Source organism: Schistocerca nitens, chromosome 5 (assembly GCF_023898315.1).
Source record: "Schistocerca nitens isolate TAMUIC-IGC-003100 chromosome 5, iqSchNite1.1, whole genome shotgun sequence".
Taxonomy (NCBI): Eukaryota; Metazoa; Arthropoda; class Insecta; order Orthoptera; family Acrididae; genus Schistocerca; species Schistocerca nitens.
The window spans coordinates 548,853,424-548,873,735 of NC_064618.1; the positions used below are offsets into that span (position 1 = coordinate 548,853,424).

Consider the following 20,312-nt stretch of genomic DNA (forward strand, 5'->3'; position numbering starts at 1 on the left):
TATCAGAGGCTGATATCCAGCTAGAGGATGAAAGTTCATAGAAGTGAGATTTTTTTGGGAAAATTTTAAGTGTCTAGCTAATGACAGACAAAGGTAGTTATTTGTCAAAGTGGACAAGAAATTCATGTCCACCAAGATAGAAATTATAGCTGCATGTTACATGGTTTGGGCAAGACTCAGAATCATGGATGGGCACAAAACTGTTATTGGATCCTTCTGTCAATCACCAGGCTCACCTGCCGGTTTAACCAAAAACCTTAGAGAAAACCTCAGTTCGCTTGTACTTAAGTTCCCCAAACATATTGTAATCATGAATGGAGATTTTAATTATCCAACAATTAATTAGGAAAATTACAGTTTTATTAGTAGTGGGTGTGATAAGACATCCTGCGAAACATTACTAAATGCCTTCTCTGAAAACTACCTATAACAGATAGTTAAGGAACCCAACTCATGATGGAAATATATTGGATCTAATGGCAACAAGTAGGCCTGACGCATTTGAGACTCTCCACATCAAAACTGGTATTAGTAACCTTTAGGCAGTTGTGGCAACATTGATTACCAAAGTACGAAGGTCAACTTAAACACATAGAAAGATATATATATGTTCAACAAACTAGATAAAAAGCAGTAGTGCCACTTCTCTGTGAGGAACTGGAAACATGTAGCACAGGACAGGAGCATGTAGAGGAACTACAGATCAGGTTTAAAAGAACAGTTGACCATACAGTGGATAGATATGTATCCAGTAGAACAGTTCATAATGGGAGGGACCCTCTGTGGTATAAAGTCACTGTAAAGAAACCTCTAAAGAAACAGACACTATTGCATAATAGGTGCAGGACAAAGCATAGAGATATAGATAGAGAGATGCTAAATGAGACATGTTTGGCTGTCAAGAGAGCACTGCATGAAGTCTCCAGTGACAACTGTATCAGAATATTGTCAAATGATCTTTCATAAAACCCAAAGAAATTTTGGTCATATGTAAAGGCTGTTAGTGGCACTGAAGTTAGCATCCTATCACTCATGAATGAGATAGGAACTGAAATTGAGAGTAGCAAAGCAAAAACAGAAAATCTTAACTCTGTTTTCAAATATTCTTTTCTAAAGGAAAACCTGGGAGAGATGTTCAGATTTAATCCTCGTGCCACTGAAAAGGTGAGTGAAATAAGTGTCGGAGCCAGTGGCATTGAGAGGCAACTGCAATCATTAAAACTGACTAAAGCTTCAGGACCTGATGTAATGCTTATGAAATACTGTACTGAATTTGTGGCTTAGTTAGACCCTTTGTTAACTTAATCAATCATATATCCCTCAAACAAAAAAACTGTGCCCAGTAGTTGAAAGCAAGCACAGCTCATAACTATTTACAAGAACAGTAGCAGTAATGAGCCACAAAAATACCATCCAATATCCTCGACATCGATTTGTTGTAGACACCTAGAATGTATTCTCAGTTCAAACATGGTAAAATATCCTCCATGCCAACCAGCATAGATTCCAACAATATCAGTTGTGTGAAACTGACCTACATTTTTCTCATATAACACTCTGAAAGCCTAGGCAGTCAAGTACAGACGGAATTTCTTGATTTACAAAAAGCATTTTACTCTGTACTACTTCCACGCTCATTTCCAGTGACAGATGTAGAAGTAACTTTGGATGTGCCGCAGGGAAGTGTTGGCACCTTTGCTGTTCAAGTTGTGTGTTAATGACCTTGCAGTCAATATTTATAATAACCTCAGACTTTATGCAGATGATCCAACTGTTGTACTGGAGTACAATCAGAAAGAAGCTGCATGAATATTTGGGCAGATCTTGGTAAGATTTCAAAGTGGTCCAAAGATTGGCAGTTTGCTTGTTCAGAAATGTAAAACTGTGCACTTCACACACACCAGGGGGGGGGGGGGGGGAATAGTATCCTGTGACTACAGTATCAGTGAATCACAGTTGGAATTGGCCAATTCATACAAATACCCAGGTGTAACACTTTGCAGGGATATGAAATGGAATGAGCACACCCGGCAGTGTAGCCGAGAGCACTAACGCGCTGCTTCGTGGACTCGGGTAGGTGCGCCGGCCCCGGGTCGAATCCGCCTGGCGGATTAACGAGGGCCGATGTGCCGGCCAGCCTGGATGTGCTTTTTGGACAGTTTTCCACATCCCGTTTGGTGAATATCGGGCTGGTCCCCATGTTCCGCCTCAATTACACGGCTCGCAGAAATCTGAACACATTCATACTATTCCACGGATTACACTCGACGCAGACAGTTGGGGTACACTAATTCCATCCCGGGGGGTACGGGGTGGCGGCAGGAAGGGCATCCGGCCACCCCTTAACCATTAACATGCCAAATCCGATTAACAATGACTGACCCTGTGTAACTGCGGGACAAGGCACAAGCGATAGAACAGAATAGAAATGGAATGAGCACATAGGCTCAGTTGTGGGTAAAGCAAGTGGTATATTTTGGGGAATTGAAATCAGTATACAAAGGGGATTGCTTACAAATCACTCGTGCGATCCAACCTACAATGTTGCTCAAGTGTGTAGGGCCCACATCAATAGGACTAAAGGGGGACATTGAATGTATACTGAGAAAGGCAACACAAATGTTTGATCTATGTGACACTGTCACAGAAATGGTGAAGAAACTGAATTGGCAGACATAAAGAACTGGTTTGAAATGATGACTCTAGAAATTTCTGACAACACCCTACATATAGCTCTGGTAGAGATCATAAGGACAAGATTAGATTAATTACGGCATGCACAAAGACATTTAAACATTCTTCCTGCACTCTATACTTGAATGGAATGGGGAAAAAACCCTAATAACTGGCACAATGGACATACTTTCTGCCATTAATTTTACAGGGATTTGCAAAGTATAGATGTAGATGCAGCAGAGGAGGATAGTTTGGGTAAATCAAAAAGGGAAGGTAGGTCACTTGAGACCCCAGAATGAGAGGGGCTCCCCTGCAGTGAGAATGAGGAGAGACAAAGGTCTGCTTATACTGTGTTACAGAAGGAAATTTTCTTAACTTTGTTTGTGTGTAAGAAATCTGCAAGTGAACAGTAGGGAAGAAAAAATATTTATCTGAAAACGCTACTATCTTCAGCTACCATTTAGATGGGTACTTCACATCTGTGTAAACACACGGGAGTTTACCCCAAAGAAATGGTGAGTGCGCTTTAAGAGAGATATTTGTATTGTTAAGAATGTTATTCCGTTTACTGCTGCAAATCGCCGCAGTGTGTCAAGTGTGCTGGCATGCACAACACCCGCATCTGTGACAGACAATGAGAGCAAGCACCAGCTTGTGCTCACTGCGATTGGCCACATGTAGCAAACTGGCATGGCTGCCCAGCCTTTGCCAGCGATGGCTGCACTGGAGACTAGGCACAAACTGAGAATAAAAGACGATGGCGCCATAAGCACCGCCAAATGAAGACGCAGCCCAAAGACAAGAAGTCATCTCCCACTGCCGTGAGAGTGGCATGGGGGACCGGCCGCTGGCGATAGCACTGCAAGTGCAGGAGATGCGCACCATGCAGCCAACTGTGGCAATTGCACTCACAGCTGGCGCACGACATCTGTACGAATGCCACAGGCGAAGAGAAGACACCTGCCGCCACTCCCCTTATGGAGTAGCAGGTGGAAAACATAGTGTGATGGACACACCGAAGAAGAAAACAGGTGCTGCTGCAACAATGCTGAAGCCTATGGGTCCCAGGCACCTCTGCTCCGGCGAGTGGGCTACCACAGCAATCAGGATTCTCAGGGGTATGGGCTATATCGTGCACTACACAGAGGAGACTCAACCACAGCCCTCACTGAGCCTGTAAGCACAGCCAATGAGTGAGGAGTGGTGCCACTATGGAGTCACACATCTCCAAGTGCTTGGCTTCGACACTCGCCCACCAGACACCTATGGGCGAATTGGGCCTTCCCCCATGTCAAGTCACCAGTGACGCAGCGTGACAGGGGGCTGTCATGGCCTAAACTGCAGCACACCATGCTGCAGCAACGTAACGGACTGATCTCTTATGACGAACGTGGTATCCACTTGCTTGATACCCACGTCTAACTTAACCCATCCTTGCATGACCTGTTGCAATCAGAAAGATTCCACTACTGGTCTTACCATCCGACCTAACTATAGCAGAGGTTTTATTCCCTTGGCACTTTCCTTGGCAGTTTTTTCCCCTCTGCTCTTCAAACTGCTACCCTTCATTCAACTTTTGACCCAATCTATCTCCAGATAAGCACATATTAATGGTTAACCTTAACCAGATGTATGCAAACACTGCAGTACCCACATCCTGCAAGACCTCCCTTTAGTGAAAACTAACCCTTATGCAGAGATGGCAATAGCCCTTTTGTGTTGGTCACTGTGTTGGTGTGGGCGAGGAGGGGCTCCACCTCTATAGAAAGACACAGTTGTTAGATCTGTTACTGCTGCTACAGTGGCAGGTTATCAAGATTCAAATGAATTTGAACGTGGTGTTACAGTCAGCGCATGAGTGATGGGACACAGCATCTTCGAGGTAGCGATGAAGTGGGCATTTTCCCATATGTTCATTTCGCAAGTGTACCATGAATATCAGGAATCTGGTAAAACATCAAATCTTCAACATTACTGTGGCTGGAAAAAGATCATGCAAGAATGGGACCAGTGATGACTAAAGATAATCATTCAACATGACAGAAGTGCAATCCTTCTGAAAATTGCTTCAGATTTCAATGTTGGGCCATCAACAAGTGTCAGCATGCGAACTATTCAATGAAACCTCATTGATATTGGTTTTTGGAGCCAAAGGTCCACTCATGTACCCTTCACAACTGCATGATACAAAGCTTTACGCCTCACCTGGTCCCGGGCTGTTGATGACTGGAAACATGTTGCCTGGATGGACGAGGCTTGTTTCAAATTATATCGAGTGGATGGACATGGATGTGTATGGGTATGGAGACAACCTCATGGATCCTGTATTGTCAGCAGGGGCTATTCAAGTTAGTGGATGCTCTGTAATGGTGTGGGCCATGTGCAGTTGGAGTGATATGGGATCCTTGATATGGCTACATACGACTCTAATAGGTGACATACACGTAAGCATCCTGTATGATCACCTGCATCCATTGATGTCCATTGTGCAGTTCGATGGATGTGGGCAGTTCCAGCAGGACAATGCGACACCTCACACATCCAGAATTGCTACAGAGTGGCTCCAGGAACACTCTTCTGAGTTTAAACACTTCCACTGGCCATCAAACTCCCCAGACATGAACCTTACTGAGCAAATCTGGGATGTCTTGCAATGTGCTTTTCAGAAGAGCTCTCCACCCCCTTATACTCTTACGTATTTATGGACAGCTCTGCAGGATTCATGGTGTCAACTCCCTCCAGCATACTCCAGACATTAGTCAAGTCCATGCCATGTTGTATTGCGGCACTTCAGTGTGCTTGCAGGGGCCCTACATGGTATTAGGCAGGTATACCAGTTTCTTTGACTCCTCAGGGTATATAGACTAAGCTGTTTACAGTAATTTACTCTCTGTTGTAACTTCTTATTCATAAAGAATTCTCAAGTTATACTGTTTTCTGCTGCTGCTGCTGTTATTAATCTACACTCGTCTGACCAGAAATCCTTGATTTGTTTCCATTTCATATCACTGAGCCCCATGATATCTAGATTGAGCCTTAGCATTTCCCTGTTCAGATTTTCTAGCTTCCCTGCCACATTCAAAATTCTGACATTCCATACCCTGACTTGTAAGACATAATCCTTTCATTGGTTATTCACTCTTTTTCTCAAGGTCACCTCCCCATTGGCAGTCAACTCCCAGAGATCCTAATGGGAGACTAGTCCAGAATCTTTTGCCAGTAAAGAGGATGTCATGCTGTTGTTGTTGTTGTTGTTGTTGTTGTGGTCTTCAGTCCTGCTTTACGCCTGGTACTTGCATTGTTTAATTCATAAATTTCGGGCGTATTATAGTATTTGAGAGTTGTAGCATCGCGTTTTAGTACCTGAATAGTGTAAAATCGCGTAGTCTCCTTCCGCCGCCGAGCAGTTTGTCAGCAGTGCGCAAGTAGCAGCATTACTGCATTTACTAGGCAATCTTGTATTTTAATAACCGTTTAAATTTTGTCGATTTGTTTGCGCTCTCTGTAGATTAGTTCAGACGTTCTTTGCACAACAGTTTTTAGCATGGATAGGGACTGCAACTGCTGTGTTGGGATGCAGGCTGAGTTGGCGTCCCTTCGCTCCCAGCTTCAGGCAGTGTTGACTTCGGTCACACAGCTTGAGGCTGTTGCCAATGGGCATCACTGTGGGGGTCCGGATGGAGGTTTGTCGGGGACGGCCAGCTCGTCCCACACATCCCTCGATCGGACTAGGACTGTGGTTGCCCGGGATACTGCCCGCATTGAGGCTGATCCCTCACCTGTGGTAGAGTGGGAGGCTGATCCCTCACCTGTGGTAGAGTGGGAGGTCTTCTCAAGGTGTGTCAGGGGGCGAAAGACATTCCGGAGGGCTGAATGGAAGGCCTCTCCAGTTTGTCTGACGAACCGGTTTCAGGCTCTGTCTCAGGCTGATACTGATCTTCGGCCTGACATGGCTGCTTGTCCTGTTCCAGAGGTTGCCCCTCAGTCTGCAAGATCCAGGCGGTCGCAGAGGGTGGGCTTACTGGTAGTTGGGAGCTCCAACGTCAGGCGCGTAATGGGGCCCCTTAGGGAAATGGCAGCAAGAGAGGGGAAGAAAACCAATGTGCACTCCGTGTGCATACCGGGGGGAGTCATTCCAGATGTGGAAAGGGTCCTTCCGGATGCCATGAAGGGTACAGGGTGCACCCATCTGCACGTGGTCGCTCATGTCGGCACCAATGATGTGTGTCGCTATGGATTGGAGGAAATCCTCTCTGGCTTCCGGCGGCTATCTGATTTGGTGAAGACTGCCAGTCTTGCTAGCGGGATGAAAGCAGAGCTCACCATCTGCAGCATCGTCGACAGGACTGACTGCGGACCTTTGGTACAGAGCCGAGTGGAGGGTCTGAATCAGAGGCTGAGACAGTTCTGCGACCATGTGGGCTGCAGATTCCTCGACTTGCGCCATAGGGTGGTGGGGTTTCGGGTTCCACTGGATAGGTCAGGAGTCCACTACACGCAACAAGCGGCTACACGGGTAGCAGGGATTGTGTGGCGTGGGCTGGGCGGTTTTTTAGGTTAGATGGCCTTGGGCAAGTACAGAAAGGGCAACAGCCTCAGCGGGTGCAGGGCAAAGTCAGGACATGCGGGGACCAAGCAGCAATCGGTATTGTAATTGTCAACTGTAGAAGCTGCGTTGGTAAAGTACCGGAACTTCAAGCACTGATAGAAAGCACCGAAGCTGAAATCGTTATAGGTACAGAAAGCTGGCTGAAGCCAGAGATAAATTCTGCCGAAATTTTTACAAAGGTACAGACTGTGTTTAGAAAGGATAGATTGCATGCAACCGGTGGTGGAGTGTTCGTCGCTGTTAGTAGTAGTTTATCCTGTAGTGAAGTAGAAGTGGATAGTTCCTGTGAATTATTATGGGTGGAGGTTACACTCAACAACTGAGCTAGGTTAATAATTGGCTCCTTTTACCGACCTCCCGACTCAGCAGCATTACTGGCAGAACAACTGAGAGAAAATTTGGAATACATTTCACATAAATTTTCTCAGCATGTTATAGTCTTAGGTGGAGGTTTCAATTTACCATATATAGACTGGGACACTCAGGTGTTTAGGACGGGTGGTAGGGACAGAGCGTTGAGTGACATTATACTGAGTGCACTATCCGAAAATTACCTCGAGCAATTAAACAGAGAACTGACTCGTGGAGATAACATCTTGGACCTACTGATAACAAACAGACCCGAACTTTTCGACTCTGTATGTGCAGAACAGGGAATCAGTGATCATAAGGCAGTTGCAGCATCCCTGAATATGGAAGTTAATAGGAATATAAAAAAAGGGAGGAAGGTTTATCTGTTTAGCAAGAGTAATAGAAGGCAGATTTCAGACTACCTAACAGATCAAAACGAAAATTTCTGTTCCAACACTGACAATATTGAGTGTTTATGGAAAAAGTTCAAGGCAATCATAAAATGCGTTTTAGACAGGTACGTGCCGAGTAAAACTGTGAGGGACGGGAAAAACCCACCGTGGTACAACAACAAAGTTAGGAAACTACTGCGAAAGCAAAGAGAGCTTCACTCCAAGTTTAAACACAGCCAAAACCTCTCAGACAAACAGAAGCTAAACGATGTCAAAGTTAGCGTAAGGAGGGCTATGCGTGAAGCGTTCAGTGAATTCGAAAGTAAAATTCTATGTACCGACTTGACAGAAAATCCTAGGAAGTTCTGGTCTTAACGTTAAATCAGTAAGCGGCTCGAAACAGCATATCCAGACACTCCAGGATGATGATGGCATTGAAACAGAGGATGACACGTATAAAGCTGAAATACTAAACACCTTTTTCCAAAGCTGTTTCACAGAGGAAGACCGCACTGCAGTTCCTTCTCTAAATCCTCGCACAAACGAAAAAATGGCTGACATCGAAATAAGTGTCCAAGGAATAGAAAAGCAACTGGAATCACTCAACAGAGGAAAGTCCACTGGACCTGACGGGATACCAATTCGATTCTACACAGAGTACGCGAAAGAACTTGCCCCCCTTCTAACAGCCGTGTACCGCAAGTCTCTAGAGGAACGGAGGGTTCCAAATGATTGGAAAAGAGCACAGGTAGTCCCAGTCTTCAAGAAGGGTCGTCGAGCAGATGCGCAAAACTATAGACCTATATCTCTGACGTCGATCTGTTGTAGAATTTTAGAACATGTTTTTTGCTCGAGTATCATGTCGCTTTTGGAAACCCAGAATCTACTATGTAGGAATCAACATGGATTCCGGAAACAGCGATCGTGTGAGACCCAACTCACTTTATTTGTTCATGAGACCCAGAAAATATTAGATACAGGCTCCCAGGTAGATGCTATTTTTCTTGACTTCCGGAAGGCGTTCGATACAGTTCCGCACTGTTGCCTGATAAACAAAGTAAGAGCCTACGGAATATCAGACCAGCTGTGTGGCCGGATTGAAGAGTTTTTAGCAAACAGAACACAGCATGTTGTTATCAATGGAGAGACGTCTACAGACGTTAAAGTAACCTCTGGCGTGCCACAGGGGAGTGTTATGGGACCATTGCTTTTCACAATATATGTAAATGACCTAGTAGATAGTGTCGGAAGTTCCATGCGGCTTTTCGTGGATGATGCTGTAGTATACAGAGAAGTTGCAGCATTAGAAAATTGTAGCGAAATGCAGGAAGATCTGCAGCGGATAGGCACTTGGTGCAGGGAGTGGCAACTGTCCCTTAACATAGACAAATGTAATGTATTGCGAATACATAGAAAGAAGGATCCTTTATTGTATGATTATATGATAGCGGAACAAACACTGGTAGCAGTTACTTCTGTAAAATATCTGGGAGTATGCGTGCGGAACGATTTGAAGTGGAATGATCATATAAAATTAATTGTTGGTAAGGCGGGTACCAGGTTGAGATTCATTGGGAGAGTGCTTAGAAAATGTAGTCCATCAACAAAGGAGGTGGCTTACAAAACACTCGTTCGACCTATACTTGAGTATTGCTCATCAGTGTGGAATCCTTACCAGATCGGGTTGACGGAGGAGATAGAGAAGATCCAAAGAAGAGTGGTGCGTTTCGTCACAGGGTTATTTGGTAACCGTGATAGCATTACGGAGATGTTTAATAAACTCAAGTGGCAGACTCTGCAAGAGAAGCACTCTGCATTGCGGTGTAGATTGCTCGCCAGGTTTCGAGAGGGTGCGTTTCTGGATGAGGTATCGAATATATTGCTTCCCCCTACTTATACCTCCCGAGGAGATCACGAATGTAAAATTAGAGGGATTAGAGCGCGCACGGAGGCTTTCAGACAGTCGTTCTTCCCGCAGACTATACGCAACTGGAACAGGAAAGGGAGGTAATGACAGTGGCACGTAAAGTGCCCTCCGCCACACACTGTTGGGTGGCTTGCGGAGTATAAATGTGGTGTAGATGTAGATGAGACTGGTTTGATGCAGCTCTCCATGCTACCCTATCCTGTGCAAGCTTCTTCATCTCCCAGTACTTACTGCAACCCACATCCTTCTGAATCTGCTTAGTGTATTCATCTCTTGGTCTCCCTCTACGATTTCTACCCTCCACGCTGCCCTCCAATGCTAAATTTGTGATCCCTTGATGCCTCAGAACATGGCCTACTAACCGGTCCCTTTTTTTTGTCAAGTTGTGCCACATACTCCTCTTCTCCCAAATTCTATTCAGTACTTCATCATTAGCTATGTGATCTACCCATCTAATCTTCAGCATTCTTCTGTAGCACCACATTTCGAAAGCTTCTATTCTCTTCTTGTCCAAACTATTTATCATCCATGTTTCACTTCCATACATGGCTACACTCCATACAAATACTTTCAGAAACGTCTTCCTGACACTTAAATCTATACTCGATGTTAACAAATTTCTCTTCTTCAGAAACACTCTCCTTGCCATTGCCAGTCTACATTTTATATCTTCTCTACTTCGACCATCATCAGTTATTTTGCTCCCCAAATAGCAAAACTCCTTTACTACTTTAAGTGTCTCATTTCCTAATCTAATTCCTGCAGCATCACCCGACTTAATTCGACTACATTCCATTATCCTCGTTTTGCTTTTGTTAATGTTCATCCTATATCCTCCTTTCAACCTTTTTCGATTAAAGACCACTTGTTCTGTGGATACACTTTGAAATTGAGTAATTATGGTAATGCAAATCCCAGGGTAGGAACAACATTTGTATGTTTAACATATTGTGTGTATAATTAGCATATTATTTGTATTTCTGCATCTCTGGAAACATGGTATTGAAGCTCAGTTGACTATCTCTTCACATTTTTGTGAATGTGACTGTTGCTCAATGGCGTACTGTTTTTCCACTTTGCTCATTCTGTTCGGCCTGTATGTTGCCACTTGCTGTCATAAGTATAACAGTATTTAAGTATAATTACATAGCACAAAGTCAATATATTAAGTATTTTAATCATGTGATTTTCCACGCTGAATGCAAAATCGATGTATCTAAAAACAGAAATTGTTGTTTTTATAATATCCTGACTATATATGTTGTTATTTACTGTGGCTCTTTTGTAAAAATATTTATTTCTTAATTGTTAAATTTATTTTATTTACAGTTCTGAGTCAGTGTGAACGTCTGCGGGAGAAAAATCAAAAGATGGCAGAAATGTATAAGAAACCTACTTTCATTCCAAATTGTAATCCTGATACAGGAAACTGGGAGCCAGTTCAGTGCTTGAAGCATGTTGGTGTTTGTTGGTGTGTCAATAAAATTGGCGAACATGTTAAAGGATCACTTATACGTGGTGATTCACCAAATTGTAGTTCCCGGCAAGCTCGTAGACGAATGGATGTGGAGGAAGATACCTGTTAGTATTGGAACTGAAAATATCTCTTACATATTAACGTAGAATAAGATGATGCAATTATCAAACAATGGAAAATCCAGGATAGACTGTAACAATATTATGAAAAGGATATTTGCTACTCACCATATAGCTGAGATGCAGATAGCCACTGAAACAAAAACAACTGTCAGAAAGTGAGCTTTTGGCCAACAAGGCCTTCGTCAAAAATAGACAACATGCACACATACTTTCATGCAAATGCAACCCACACAACTGTGTGAGTTGCGTTTGCATGGGTGTTTGTGCAAATGTTGTTTGCTTTCAACGAAGGCCTTGTTGGCTGAAAGCTCACTTTCTGACAGTCTTTTTGTTGTGCCTATCTGCAACACAATCTCCACTATATGATGAGTAGCAATATCCTTTTCATAATATTGATAGATCCAATTATTTCACACTCTTCCAGTACCAACCATATGGTGACTTTAACATACGTTTTTCTTGGGATGAATGGAGGTACAGTGAATGATCATTTGACAACACCAGCAATGATAGTCCATTGATTAAAAATTACAGCATATTTTTTATTAAAACCAGCTTCTTAGTTACTTGTTAACAGTTGTTTGTATTCTACATCAATACTAGTGCATCAACAGGTAGAGGACTCATTACAACAATGATTAGAACAAGAATATGAGTTTCTGCAATCACAAGATAAACTATGATTTACCTGCTTTGGCTAACCGCTTTAAAAAATAAGAAATATAAATGTATGCTGCAGCAGTTAATATGTTTGTAAATATCCTTGTACTTAACAGCCCCCTTCAAATGAAAACCCTCTAGTACTTACCACATTGAATGTAATCTCATTCACTGCAGCCGTATACGGCAAGCCATAAGCCTTAGGCATTCACTGTATAATTGAGGTGCTGAGAACCATAAGGGCCTAAGGCAAATCATTGTCAATTGTAATTCTAGTATCTATTGAAGTTTCTGTCATCTGTTGATTTTCTGGTAAGTCAGATTTATCTATGCTGTAAGTAGCATTGTATGTATGGACATTCACAAAATACTGTCTCACTGTTTCTTTGATATTCACTTAAATGTGGGCTTGATGACAGTGTGCTTTAGGTTCTCAATATTGCCAGCTAACATATTTATGCAAAATTAATATTTTTGAAAGAGGTCATTATGGACTGTAATGCGAGGAATATTAACGTAATTGTTGTGCCTAATCATGTGTTATTTCTTGGATTGCCTTGGACATTAAATAGTCCTGATGGAAGGTAGATAACATAGACATAGAAAATTGGATAGAAAAAATAGTGCATTTTAGAGATACAAATTGTGTCATTTGATTGAAAATGGATTAGAATATATATATATATTCTGCACAAGACTGGGCAAAATATTCCCTTGTCAAACACCTAGTCAGACTTTGTATGTTACTATATTTATTCTACTTTCATGTGGTAGAGCTGGTCATCAGTTATTACAACTTTCCAAAGTTTTGCAATGTGTTAAACATAAGGTATAATTTTTACCTTCTCTTTCACAGTGGCAGAAGAACTCTTAAGAGAAGTGTCTCAGTTAATTGCTCAAGAAGAATATATCCCAGATGTGATTGTGAATGAAGAGGACAGTATTATGTTCGAAGATGGTTTTAAAACAAGGTGCCAAGCACAGAAAGAAAAATTGTCAGGTGCCAACTCTGCATACTCGGTCGAATGTGATGCTGAGGGCAGGTAAAAAATTAGTTTAACTTACTTTAGTCACTGTCTCGCAATTCTGAGTTACCATACATATTCATTATACAGATTTCTTTAAATGTTTCATTTGTAAGTGGTGGTACATGAAAAAAGTTGCTCCACAAATATAATTACGAAAGAAAAAGAAACAATAGAATGCAGAGATTTCACAGAGGAGCAGGAGCAAATGTATTGTAATAATTTTATATGATATTACTATAATAACAAGAAACCTGTGGCTGTTAGAAAATGTAAGGGAAAGAATACTCCAAACATAAGTCAAACACCCAGCAGTAAATACTATCCAATGAAGAGGATAATATTTTCATGATTTTCAATTTATTTCTTTTTTTGTCAGGCAGAATTGGTAAAGAAATATAACAGAATTTATTTTATGGTCTTTTAGATGAAATTCAGCATACCCACTGGGTTCTAATTCTGCTGCCACAGTAAACACTGTAATGGTCACAATAGCTAAACATGGAATACTAACTTTATATTATAATAGTTGTAATTTTCAGTGACCTACATCCATGCAGCAGGTGAATTGTATCACTCTGTCCTCCACAAAAACAGGTCAAATTAAAACCTTGTACTTCCTGGGACTCTAATGCATATCATTAGTTTTTGTTGCCTCTCACTGATCACTTCACACAGGCATTATAGCAAAATTCCACAAGTATGGATAAAGTGACAACCTCTATCGCTAACTATTTCTACTTTACCGTTGCTTTCTGTTTTGCAAGATGAGCCAGGAATTTTTGACAAATGTTCTTTGTTGTTAGTGAAAAGAATGAGTTATTCTTACAGGTACGGTGTCTTTCATGGGGATTTTTTGAGTGATCTCTTTCATGTAGAATGGCTGTGCATGAGAAGTTAGCAGCAGAGAGATAGCTGGCTATGACAAAACTCCAACAATGCATGAATTGAAGATTATTTGTGGTGATTAGACCAAAAACACCCTGTTAATCCCAAACAGTGACTTTTGAGTAATTTTTCTTTTCCCCACAAAAATGTGCTCTTTTATGTTTTTTGGGAATTAATTCATTAATTTCCTATGTTATGGTCAGTTCCAACTCATCAATTATGATATAATCCTAAAGCACAAGATTATTTTTTTCATTAGTGACAAATGTGTAAATAATACTCATTAGTATTCAAAGTATTAGAGTTTGAAAACAAGGTAATTACTGACTCCTAGACTTCCAGAAACATTTAAGTTCACAAACTCATAAAAGTATTGAGCGTTGTCAAAGTTTAAGCATTGCAGCACTTTTTTCATCTGTGAATATTTATTCTCAGATTTTCTCCGACACAATGTTACCCACGGAATTCAGAGAAATTTCCTGAATGCTGGTGTGTTGATGAAGCTGGGAATCAACTTCCTAATACCACTACATTTCAGAGAGGCTCAAAAATATGTCGTGAGTGTCCTTACAATGTCTATTTTTGTACACTTAATTCAAATGCGCAAAATTTATACATAGTTAAGTGACTTCAAACAGTTTTGTGTTAAATGGTACTGATATCACCGTTATTTCCAGTGCCTACCCCAGTGCAAGCTGTTGACATCACTTTGGGCTTTCATGGACATTTCAGCAGATCACTTGAAAGCAAACTGGAAACAAAGATAGCAAAATTGTTGTTTGATATTGGTGCAAAATTGAAGGACAATGAACTAAGAATTGAGGCCCAGCCAGATACTATATTTATAAACTTTTCTGTGATTGGTAGCAGTAAGGTTGACGTGTCTTTCTTCTTGGAGCAAATGGTATGTTGACTTAAGTTGCAAGAATTACTTATGGGGGTGGCTCTCATTTTCATGTTTTCTTGTCAGTTTGTGTTTATATGTTTATTGATACAAATGTATATTTACTTATGATTAGTAGATTCATAACTTTCTGCAATGTGGCTCAATGGCTGGGTTGTTGAATGTCTATGAATCCAAAGGTTCAGGATTAAATCTCAGTCATAGGTTTTTTTGCTGTGACTTATTGGTTATTTCACATCTTACAATGATTTATTAATATGAGCAATGTAGGAAAAGATGCAACTTACTGTAAAGAAGAAACTTTAAGTTGAAGACAAGCATAATTAAGACACACAAATTTTTTGGCCACAACCTTCATCAACAAAAGAGAAACACAGAAACACACATCTTACATACACACAAGCAACCACACCTTGCACAGGCATGGCTGCAAACTCCGGAAGCTCAGGCCAGAATGCAACTATCATGTGGGATGGGCAGCAGCAGTCTGGACGGGGTGGGGAAAGGGAAGAGATAGTAGTGTATGGGTGAGGAGACAAAGGAACACTGTCTGGCAGAGTGTACAGGTACTAGAATGTCAGCAGGCACAGTGACAAGAGGCTGTGGGCAGGGAGGTGGGTTAAAAAAAAGGAGCAAAAAAGAGAGGAGCGGGAAAGATGGGTGAGTGTGTTGGCAGAGGACAGCAAGCAAAGAGATTGTGAGACGAGAATGGGGAGGAGATGGTAGGGCAGATGGGGTGGAAACAGTTGGGTGGAAGGTGTGGGGACAGTATGTTATCATAGGTTGGGGCTGGGCTAATTACGGGAGCAGAGAATGTGTTGTAAGGATAACTCCCATATGCACAGTTCAAAAAATTTGGTGATGGAGGGAGGATCCAGACGACTCGGGCGGTGAAGCAGCCATTGCCATCAAGCATGTTGTGCCAAAGGGTGGTCTACTTTGCTCTTGGCCACAGTTTGGTGGTGGCTGTTCATCTGACGGACAGCAGGCTGGTAGTCTTACCAGTATAAAAAGGTATGCAATGGATGTAGCAGAACTGGTAAATGACGTGACTGCTTTCACAGACCTGGCCCCTGATGGGGTAGGATAAACCTGTGACAGGGCCGGGCCATCTGTGGAAGCAGCCATGTCATTTACCAGCCCTGCTGCAACCACTGCATAGCTTTTTATATTGGTTTCACTTCCAACCAGCTGTCCACCAGGTTCAACAGCCACCACCGAACTGTGGCCAAGATCAGAGTAGACCACCCTGTGGCACAACATGCAGCTGAGCATAACATGTTTGATATCAATGGCTGCTTCACTATTCAAGCCATCTGGATCCTTCCTTCCACCACCAGCTTTTCCAAACTGCGCAGATGTGAGTTATCCTTACAACACATTCTCCACTCCTGTAGTTATCCCAACCTCAATCTATGGTAACATAATGTCCCCACACCCTCCATCCAACAGTTTCCACCCCTCTGTCCTATCATCTCTTCCCCATTCTCGTCTCCCAGCCTCCTTGTTTGCCATCCTCTTGCAATGCTCCTGCCCATCTCCCCACTCCTCTCCTTTTCCCCCATCTCTGTGCCCCACAACCTCCTGATGCTGCACCTGTAGACATTCTAGTCCGTGCACACACCACCAGTAAGCGTTCCTCTGTCACCTCCACCCATACACTACTATCCCTTCCTCTTCTGCTCCCCCTCCAGATCGTTGCGGCCATCCCACATGATAGTTGCATTCTGGCCTGAGCTGCCAGAGTTGTGCATGAGGTGTGCTTGCTTGTGTGTATGAATGGTGAGTGTTTCTCTGCCTCTCTTTTGCTGATGAAGGCTGTGGCCAAAAAGCTTTTTGTAAGTGTCTTTTAATTATGCCTGTCTGCAATTTTACGTATCTTCTTTATGGTAAGTAGCAATCTATCCTACATTTTTGATATACCTAAAGTTTGTCTGTGGTTGGAGTAATATTATAATATTAAACTTTTATATTCTTATAATTCATTGGGTAAATCCAAGGTCACAGAAAGGCAAGGGCATACCACCACCATAGGATAGACCCATGCCAAGTCTCTATTTTTTAATAAGAAATACTTGAAGAGCTATAATTTAATTTGTTCTTCATGAGACAGTGCATACTGTATTAACATAGGTACACCCTTTTGTTTTTCAGGTCAAAAATGAAAAACTGATCCTCAATATTGGTGAAGGTCATGCAGCAAAAGCCGATATTACTATCTCACGCTTCACTCATCGATTGGCGGATTATGACTCAAATGACATAGAATATTCAGACCGTATAATAGCATTAGAACACCGAGAAATAGTATCCCAGTCAACAGTGTCGATGATAACTCCATATCAAACAGCAATCATTGTACTCTGTGTTGGGTCTGCCTTTATTATCTGTATATTGGTTATTGTCATCATTTTATACAAGAAGAAGATTGCATCCTCTGAGCTTTCAGAATCTCTTAATGAAAAGTGTGCAGGACTGGATCAAAGATTTTTAGCTCAAGCTCCACCAATATATGTGGTGTCTTTGCCACCAACTAAAACCATGAGTGATGAATCCTCTCATCACAAATCGAAAGAGATTCCGTGTCAGACCAAAGACAGGAAGGATGGGGTGGCAGATACCATTGCCTCAAGTGAAGCAAAACTGGAAGACAGCAGGCCAGATAATGATGTTGTGTAACATGTATTGCATGACTTATCATTGTTACACCACACATTTTGATGGTGCAGCAGAGTTGTGGTCCTTCTCTTTAGACTGAACTAATTGTGACACTCAACTGATACAATTGAGGAAATGATGACTATGTGAAAAAGAGCTGGTTCACAGTATGAAATGTTTATTTCATTTGTGTATTATATGTATATTCACCAGTGAGTTATTTCATTATTTTAACTTGTAGCTCCTCATCATCATCATCATCATGGACTGTTCATATTCCTTTTCATACTGCATTTTTTTATTCATTTTAGCAGCATGATATATCTGCAAACCAGTAAATATACATTTAACTCTTTTCATATTAGGTGTCACCAGTTTGAAGTGTATTACTACTGTGATGTGCCACATGAAAACAGTCATGTGTTGGCCACCGCTCGTATTCCAAAGAATGAAGTTGTTATTTTGCTTGTTTGCTTCCTACTCTGAATGAATTTGAGAAAACTATGCACAGAAAGAGAAAAAAAGCATGTTGTCTTTGCAAAGCCTAAACTACATCTTTGATACACTGGACTGGCAAATATTAATTGTCTCTTTCAACAATTTGCATTACCAAGTGGTTTAGTAAATAGTTTCGAATCATATAGCATTGGAAGGACATGTGAGTTGCAGGTATCTGGCATATAAAAAAATACTAAGTAGTATTAAATCCTCTTGGATTAAGTTTCATCTTTGTGTAGTTTTCAAAGAAATATTCATTAATTTTTGTTGATAATACTAACAATCAGTTAAATTTTGTATTAGCTCTTTCCCCTAAGTAAAACAATGTCTTTCAAATTTTACTAAATCTGTAATGTAACAAGAACACTGTACATTATTTGTACTTTGATTTACTGTAATTTCAAAAGGAAAGGACATTGTTAACAAACACTAAAATGCTACATATGTATGTATTGCATTTAATGGAATTCAGCTGTTATGATGGAAAACTCTTGAGACAGACAATAAGGATCTTCACTATTTGTTGAATTTTATTAATGTTTCTCAAATTTTCATTTTTATGCTGAGTAAAGTACTTTGAAGCTGACTGATTGCACAACAGAAATATTTTCAAACACATTATTGTCACAATTGGACTGACTAAGAGCTTCCACACCAACAATGCAAGAAATGTGCAACCATTAGCTACACCAGTCATTTTGAGTGGCTACTTGTATATAACATAATGTAACTAATTACCAAAGACAAAGCATCTCAGATGTGTGATAGACTATATGTTTATTCTGCTGAGTGCAGCTTAAATATTCATGAAGGACACAGGTTTTGAAATGGCACTTGAAGAAACTGCAGGTTTGGAAGAAACTTGCTGCCTTAAATTTCTGTTTCATGTGTGGATTATAATTTAAAAAAATGTAAGACATTACTATGCACACAGAAAAAAGCCATGTTAAAACATTTGTCCATAAACAGAAGATAAAATGTGCTTAATGAGACAATGGATACTTATCGCTGAGCACAGTACAGTTTGCATAGATTTACATATCTTACTTATAATGGGACAAAAAGCAGTTTGTAGTGTGATAGCTTTGAAAGTACTCTCATACTCCATAGCCAAGTGAGGAGATAGTTCTCTCTCTCTCTCTCTCTCTCTCTCTCTCTCTCTCTCTCTCTCTCTCTCTCAGGAGAACACATTTGTAGATAGTTGTGTAATGACATTGACTTACTTTGTGACAGCAGCTAAAATTGTGTTGCTCAGTATAAATATATATATTCTTTAAATTGTAATTTCAGTGTGTCATTGCAGCTTACCTTACAAACCCCAAGTAACAATTGTGTGTACCTAATTATAAAAACTAGTGACTGAAGTGTGATACCGTATTTTATACTTTCAACCACTTTGTTTGTGTCGCTAACAAATGGAAAGGTACCAGTAGAAATCTTGGTGCTACTGTTTGTTGTTCTGTATGACTTAATAATATTTTGCAATAAAAATATAAGACTGAAACAAAAGATATCGCATCAAGAAAAATGCTGTAAAGTATAGATCCCATGCAATATAAACAATATGTTACAGAAGAAATGAGCAATTCGGCTTGGTTCTGCAAGTGTGTGACATTTGTAGGGATGGGTGCGGTCTGCTTTTAGATGTTCCACTGTAAAATTAACCTGAACACAAATGATTTGGTAGCACTATAATGGGTTGCACAATGAGAGCACTGTCTCTTAACTCTTTTTCAATGTCTCACTAATTTATTCAACCAATCAGTGTCTACTGTGCACAAAGCTAGATACAGATGTAAGGTAAGTAATGCGTGAAACATGTTAACTCAGTTTATGAAAAATAATTTTTATTCATTAGTTCATCATGTCACATATCACAAATAATTAAAGGAAAACCATAATGGATAACAATAAAGAAAAGTGGCTTTCAACTTATTTCTGCAGAATGTATTAATTTAAGCTGATATATTCACCTGTTCTTAGAAACATTATAAACAAACATAAGAAAATTAGTGGGGGACTATTCAACAGCTACCATTGTATTAAATAGCTGCTCTTTATTTACTGCTGCTTGCTTGAGACTTAATTTTCCAAGGGCAGCACTTACCTGCACACACTAAAAGGG

At 41.0% G+C, this 20,312-nt stretch overlaps 1 protein-coding gene across 2 annotated transcripts in view; it reads left to right on the plus strand.

Annotated features, from left to right (window-relative positions):
* LOC126259575 (balbiani ring protein 3-like) overlaps nucleotides 1-19,696 on the plus strand; it is a 265,154-nt gene extending 245,458 nt beyond the window's left edge. For both annotated transcript variants that reach the window (XM_049956482.1, XM_049956483.1), the window contains 5 exons: nucleotides 11,285-11,536; nucleotides 13,071-13,257; nucleotides 14,563-14,684; nucleotides 14,805-15,031; nucleotides 17,186-19,696. In XM_049956482.1, the coding sequence (XP_049812439.1) occupies nucleotides 11,285-11,536; nucleotides 13,071-13,257; nucleotides 14,563-14,684; nucleotides 14,805-15,031; nucleotides 17,186-17,710 (1,313 nt within the window). In that variant the 3' untranslated portion in view covers nucleotides 17,711-19,696. The remainder of the gene's footprint in view (nucleotides 1-11,284; nucleotides 11,537-13,070; nucleotides 13,258-14,562; nucleotides 14,685-14,804; nucleotides 15,032-17,185) is intronic.
* The last annotated feature ends 616 nt before the right edge of the window (nucleotides 19,697-20,312 follow it).